Source organism: Malania oleifera, chromosome 7 (assembly GCF_029873635.1).
Source record: "Malania oleifera isolate guangnan ecotype guangnan chromosome 7, ASM2987363v1, whole genome shotgun sequence".
Lineage (NCBI taxonomy): Eukaryota > Viridiplantae > Streptophyta > Magnoliopsida > Santalales > Ximeniaceae > Malania > Malania oleifera.
The window spans coordinates 91,526,218-91,533,538 of record NC_080423.1 but is presented as its reverse complement, the minus strand read 5'-3'; the positions used below and the strand labels follow the sequence as shown (position 1 = coordinate 91,533,538).

Below are 7,321 nucleotides of genomic sequence, written 5' to 3'. Positions count from 1 at the left end.
TCTCTATTCTACCGAGAGTATTTCTTATCCTCCACTCCTTGTAAATATTCTTTCCAATTAATAGATTAGTTAAGTTATAATATATATATATATATATATATATATATTTCAAGTGGTATAGATATATAGTCTTCTTTTTTTAATCAACCAAGAGAAGTAATATTTGATTACATTGATGAGCAGCAAAAGATATTCCAAACATCCCCAAAAAAATAGGCATAATGTATATTATAAACCTGCTAAATAAATCCAATACAACATAATAAAACAAGGCAAATTGAAATTTTTATAAATAAATGAATGAGCAGATAGTTTTACAACCTGAATGCCATATTTAGATTCAACTATGACAGTTTTGCAAAGGTTAATATGCTATATAAATATTCAAAATAAAATATTATACAAGATTATGATACACATATTAGAATATAGTTCTACAAAAAAATAACACTGCTATTTCATTATGAAGCAATTTGCAAAATCTTTTGGAAAATTGGAGAATTAAGAGTGCACACAAACAAACAAATTAATCCTCATCGCAATGTACAAAGTCCATGCGGTTTCTCATTCATCATGATTTTACATTTTGCATGATCCAATGAAAAACCTAATTTCCAACGAGGCACAGATTCTGTCTAGTGTGTTTTCTAAGTCTTCAAATGATTTAAAACACCTTCCATTATTGACTGAAAATATATGCTCACCTGAGGCTACCATTTCAAGCACATGCTTTCCAAGACTGTGGTCCTTTCAAACCATATCTCGTATTCATCTGTTCAATCATGACTAAGTACAAGATAATTTCTAACTCTGCAATCCATAAGAAGAGTTCTTAGGACCCTTTTCCTTCATCATTCGCATCGACTCATTAGGATTAAGAAAATATACTAGTCAAGCTAATTAATTATTTTGACAACAAATAAACACTTAAAAAGCATACAAATGTATCATTCAAAAATCAAAACTAATTAATCATACAAGTATATCTATTTCCATCAATACCAAATTGTTCAACCCCTTGCACAGTCCAATGAGATAGTACAACCAAATACAAAGTATAACTAGTTGTATGAATTCTCTATTCAAAAATGATTGAAAAAATTCACCTATCTTGGTAATTAGCGACATGTTTTGAGCCAAACAATCCCTCTTTTCTCATCTATTAGTTCTTTGTCTAAACCACTCTCATGCACTTTTTAACTGTACAAACTAACCAACGTGATTGTTTGCTTAATCCTCCTTTATTTCATGATTTTTCTTTTTTCTTTCATGCTCAAATAACCATTTTAACCAAGGATCATTGGGTTGGTATGTTCGTACAAAATTATGATGGAAGATGCACTTATAATTCTAAGTTGAGTTTTTGAATCAAAGTAAGAATGCATTAGAATAATGGGTCTTATTATCAAGATCTCATCCTTTAGTTATTCTAAGTAATGTGTATTTTTCCTTGCAAAAATATCAAATTAAAACTATTAAATAGTTATAGAATATTAACATGTCATTATGTGTTAAGGTTAGTAACTTAGTATTACCTTGTCAATGCAGGGTACACAAATTGCCCATAAGCCATGGTTTTTAGCTCCATATAAAGACGTTCAATATCATCACCACAAGTGGTCAAAGAATAGTAGCAACCCAACAAAATATAAGGCATTATTTAATCACCGCTAGGCTTCAACAAGAAATGCGATTGAAAGAGCATTTAGTCTACTCAAGAAAAGTTGTCATTCTCACAATGCCTTCTTACTTTGATTTGAAAATCGTTTGAGAATCATAAGCTTTTGTTCCACCCATAGTTGTCAAATCGAGATTCGAATCATCAATCGAAATTCCAATTTTTGGACTCAAGAATCAAATTGATTTGTAAGATTTGGTACAAACTTCCAAAATCAATTCTAAAGCACATGCATTTATTAATATATGAACAACAAGCAAAATAGTAAAATACTTCTAAATTTTGACCATTAAAAAAATAATATTTCATGTGTAAGCTTTCTCCAAACAATGAAAAGTAAGGGAATGTGTCAAGAAATATCAATAAAAAATGAACTTTATGTTGTTTAAGGGAAGGAATCAAGAAAATTAATAAAAAGAAAAATTAAAAAAAAAACTGATCTTTTTTGTGTTTATTAACAATTAAAATTTAATAATATTTCATGCTTTTTTTTTGGAAAAAAAAAGATAAAAATAGTTAACTTAAAAATGATAATTATTAAATATACTACTAATAAATCAATTTTTGAATCTTAACAACACAACGGAATACAAGTATTATCTTAGCCCATGAGGCATGAGTATTCTGCCCCTTCTTCTCAATGGCAAAACACTATACTCCTCCAAGAGTGATGAATGGTTTTGTGAAGGCAACATTAAACCTAAAGTTCTTTTCTAATCTTTTTTAGCACAAAATTGATGTCGACAAAGAATGGAAGGTAACATATAAAAATAAAAGCAATGACAAAAAGAAATGTATTTTTGGGGTTTTAAACTAGTTGGGTTTGTCAGGATATGATTGGTCTAGAGAATCGTGTAAACCGATGGATTCAGATTGATTCGTCATATTCGAAAGGTGAATCAATAGATATGGAAACAACTCGGTTGTTTTTAGATTCACTAGTAAGATTCGAATCGATTTGGTGTGGAATTGATACAAAGCATGTAAATCAAATCGTGAATCGTAAGATTCTAACAACTATGGTGCATCCTTCAATTTTCTGCAAACATACTCACCTATGATCCATATTAGCTGAAGTGGATCTTAATTTAAAGCATGAAGAGAGTCGAGGAAAATAAGGAAATTAAAAAAGATTAAACAAATAATCAAGTTGGTTTAATTGTAAGAGTCAATGAGTGCATTTAGAGTGATCTAAAGGATGAATGAGTGGAAGAATGGTCATGTATAAGTGATGTTCATTAATTACGAAGATAATATTAGCTTTGAAAAAACTATTTTGTAATATAGAACTTGAACTTGTTAATTTTTGTAGTTAGTCATTTGATTTTATTAAATTGTTATCAATGAACCATTTAAGTATTAGATCACTATATCATTATGAACAGCTTGGTATTAGTCAAAATTGTTCTATTTTAATCCTCAATTAGAGTCAAATCTTATCTTGTTCTCCTTCACGATTGAACAAATGAATGCCATGAATAGGTTAGATGGTGCACTTGCTTCGAAAGCATGTGCTTGGAATGCTACCGACACAACTCATGACCATGTGTGAGCTTAATTTTTCAGATAATGAGAAAAATGTTTTTTTTCTGTAATCTAGAGAAAAAAAAAAATAGTATGACATTGTGAGTACCATGTTTGGGAAGTCAAGTTTTTCATGGATCATGCAACAAATAATATGTTTCATGATCTATATATAATCTTTGCATCATGTTTTGCGTTATTGTTGATGTGATATCTTCTTTAAACTACCCTACATAAAATTATCAAAGCTAAATATAAATATGATGTGTAGATCACTCTTTTATTTTTCTATTTTTGTATTTTTTGGGATTGGTCTATTTCACTATATCATATAGGAGGTATTCACTGAGATTTAGTATATATGGGGCTCATTACTTTTTTGGACGTTTTCAGGTGAATCTTTCTCTACTTGTCAAAAATTAGTTTTTTCTCTTGGCAAAATATGTATGCAACTTAAAATATTGATATCCATTCATAATGTCTAGCATTGCATGTATATGCAGTGCAATCTGTCAAAGTACTAAAATTTATATGTACTTATTGACTCTAGGTCAACTAATAATATATGATTAGAATGCATAAATCCATCTTATAACTATATTTAATTAAAATGGTAACTAATTATAAAATTCATTTCAATCCCTTAATTCATTTTGATAAATTGATGTTCCTGTATTTGTGCTTGCATGTCACACATCCATCCATCTAATTTAAATCACCTCTTGAGTTTTGTTGCTAGTGGTAGAGAAAACTTGATTGATAGTTTCCTCTTATTGTTTGCGCCAGAGGGTTCTATATTTTTTGAATGAATCAATAGTTTAGTACAAATATGACAACAAATGAAAAAGCTAATTAATTGTGTAAGTTTTTAAGAAGGAGACTTTGGTGATCATGCAACATATACTCTTAAAAGTTCGTGTTTAAGAGGTGACCCAGCACATCTACTTTATTTAATTCACAACTAAAGATGAAGCAAGATATGCTTATCATAGTTTCATGTCGCAAAGCTAACTCGTACCAAGAGGTTTTGGACGAGTTCACAAAGGTTTCAAACTTGGATCAAAATAAACATTTGAAAGCAATAGATTTCTTAGTGCATGATGAAAGAAAATTCTATTATGTTGGCTTGCTCATCAACAAAAGCAGGAATATGTATAACTATATATTAATCAACCATACTTTTGAGATGTTCTATGTGCTAAGAATTGCTTTAGCTAGTTTTTAAAATATTTTCTAAATTTTTATAGTGTGAGTTAGATTTTAGAGTAGAAGACACTAACTTCCCCTAAAATTTGACAAAAAGACAAGGATCACTTCTAAGGTTTCAAAAATGCTACTGACCTCCCCTAAAATTTGTTAAAAAGACTCAAACCTCCCTTTAAAAAACTTGTATTTTTGCAAAATATACGGGAAAATTTGTGTCATTTTGACAAATTTTAAGGGAGGTCTTTAAAATTCTTGAACCTCAAGGAAACTTCCTAAAATTTTTAAAACCTCAAGAGAGATCTCTGTCTTTTTGCCAAACCTCAAGTGAGGTCATTGTCTTTTGCCCTAGATTTTATTATTTGTGTAAGCTTATTTTAATATTTGATTTCTATTCATATTGTGAATAGGATATGATATTGAAGCAAAATCATTTCACTTGTTGTTTTGGTTGAAGTAATTATTTTCTAACTAAACAAAAATGGAAAAAGTAATTTTCTAAGTGATGTTTAGTTAATATTTTTTTTTAAAGTAACAAATAACATCAAATTGTTTCCAAGTCGCATCCTTGTAAAGTAGTGAATTAATTCATATTGCTCCACAGTGATTTGGATATCCATTAAAAATTCATTTTAATTATGCAATTTACCCAGACCATGAACTTGACACTTCAAAATTGTATACGAAATTGTAATTGAATATATATATATATATATATATATATATATATATATAGTTTTTTTTGTTTTTGTTTTTTTGGATAAGTGTAGCAATATTGTTCGAAAAATAAAGAAAAAAAACTCATACCTAGGTTGAAGAGTTAGCATAATTCAATGCCTTCCAAACACATTCTAAAACGTAGCCTCCATCATAATCCAAAAGGGTTTTCAGATCAAACGCATTTGAGAAACCCATCAATGCAGCAGCTGAAATCAACAATATTTTGCTAAATCTTCCGTTCACGAACTTCTTGATCAACAGAACAACGCATAATAACAACGTTAAACTGTAAAGGATGATTTCCAATTCATACATCTCAGAGATCCATCGGAAAATGAGAGCAATGCCTCCGATAACCAGCGAACTGACGCAAACTGGTTCCTAAAAAAAAAACACATAAATAGAACCACAAGAATCAATCAAGCGGTTTGCGCAGCCCAAACTGAAGAAAATGCATATTACCAGCTACTAATGCGATTGAAGCGAGGCATACCTCACAAGCAAATCGGGTCAAATGATTTAGGGGGGTTTTAGTTTCCGGAGGAGCAGCGACTTTGTTCTTGGAACTCCGAGGCTGAAACTTCCCGAGAAAACGGAGGAATTTCGATTTTAGGGATTTCCGTTTCTTGGGCGTCGAAGCTTTGGATTCTGATTTCACTTTGAGGGCAAATGCCCGGAGCCTGAAGAGCAAAGAGAGGCGAGATGATCCCCAAACGGCCAAGATATTGGTGGCGGCCATGAACTTGAAATCGAAGTTGTTGGCCTTGGCGTGCACGGAGATCCGCCATGGTTGCTGCTTCTGCTTCTGCTTCTGCTTCGGCTTCTGATCACCAACTAGCATAGTGAGCAAGCAAATGTAGACCGTTACAACAAGAGCAGGGCAGTTTCGACTAGCCATGAAACTCCGAAAGTCAAAACCCCAAACTTTGGGCTGAGTTTCGTTTGGAGCCCAGATTAGTTTGGGCTGGATCGAGCTGATCAAGTCCATTCCATTGGCCCATTAAGCCCAACCACGCACTTTGATCCATGTTTGGCTTCAATAAATTTTTTTTTTTATTACATAGGAACTTCAGCCACCAACAAGCCTTTCGGACCCTCCGGTATTGCACCAAACCTACGGATCAGCGTCCTCCCCCTAGGTCTCGCTGATCAAGGTAAAGTCTAGAATGCGAACACGGCTTCCGCGCATCAGTTGGACGTTCGGCCAACCTGACTCCCGAGACACATCTTCATTATCATCCACAATCTCCGTTGACTCATAGAGAACTCTAACCATTCACGGTACCCACTGGCTAACAGAGCAAACTCTCACCATTCACGGTTCCCGCTGACTCACAGAGTAAATTTTTACCATTCACAGGTACCGCTGACTCAATGAGTGTATCTATTTGAAATTGAACCTCCAATACTCCTTCTTACATGCTGATGTCTTTCCACCGCATCATGCCTGTGGAGGTTGGCTTCAATAAAATTAAATAGTGGACTAGTGGTTTGTTTGGTAGGGGATAGTGGAATGAAGCAAAATAAAATTTGTGTTTATAAATTTATATATATATATATATATATATATATATATATATATATATTTTCATCATATAATTTTCATCCCACCCTGTTATAATTCATTAGAATGTTGGAGTTTTGAATCTCATTATAATTAAGGGACAAAGTTTTTGGGGAGGGTTCATATAAATTTATTTAGTTTTTAAAAACAATTTTTATTTTTCATTTTCAGATTCTCACATAATTATAAGAATACTTTATCATTGTTCAATTTTTAAGAATTATATAAGAAAATAAAATGCTAATTCTTTTTTTCAAAATTTTTAAATAGCATTTTTATAATTATTTGAAAAGCTTTGCTTTGTTATAGGCCTAATTGCAAATGAGTTATAGATTTTTAATAGATGGTTTTGTAATTATTTGGCTTAATGCAGTGTGGTCTTACGGAAAATGGGAATTTAAAGAAAAAAAATATGGGTTTCTACTAACTGGGACTCACTAAGATGGTAAAGTACCAGTAGTCTGAGAAGTATGGACCAAGTTGCACTTAGGTAGCGTTTGATTCATAGTTAGAACTAAAATAAAAAAAGATATTGGAATCAAAATATTAGATATTATATTAGCATAATATTATTTAATATTTAATATTAAATTATAATATAATAAAGCAATGACCATAACTTATTTTATTAA

At 31.4% G+C, this 7,321-nt stretch overlaps 1 protein-coding gene across 3 annotated transcripts; it reads right to left on the bottom strand.

Moving 5' to 3' along the window:
- Nucleotides 1-431: 431 nt before the first annotated feature.
- Nucleotides 432-6,070, bottom strand: LOC131159739 (uncharacterized). 3 transcript variants are annotated; one of them, XR_009137860.1, is made up of 4 exons: nucleotides 5,619-6,070; nucleotides 5,439-5,506; nucleotides 5,213-5,331; nucleotides 432-810 (listed from the first exon to the last, which is right to left on the bottom strand). XR_009137860.1 is itself a non-coding variant. In XM_058114883.1 (3 exons), the coding sequence occupies exons 1-2, from the start codon at nucleotides 6,021-6,023 to the stop codon at nucleotides 5,213-5,215; spliced, it is 699 nt and encodes a 232-aa protein (XP_057970866.1). In that variant the 5' UTR covers nucleotides 6,024-6,070; the 3' UTR covers nucleotides 432-810. The 3 variants fall into 3 exon arrangements, 2 of the variants coding, with proteins under 2 accessions (XP_057970866.1, XP_057970867.1); XM_058114883.1 differs by having other exon boundaries at nucleotides 5,213-5,506; XM_058114884.1 differs by having other exon boundaries at nucleotides 534-5,331; nucleotides 5,619-6,047.
- Nucleotides 6,071-7,321: the final 1,251 nt, after the last annotated feature.

Excerpts from the sequence above, each read along its gene's own strand:
- LOC131159739 (XM_058114883.1), bottom strand. The coding sequence starts at position 6,023 with ATGGCTAGTCGAAACTGCCCTGCTCTTGTTGTAACGGTCTACATTTGC. Across the intron at positions 5,507-5,618 it reads TGACCCGATTTGCTTGTGAG|GAACCAGTTTGCGTCAGTTC; the intron begins GTATGCCTCGCT and ends TTTTTTTTTTAG.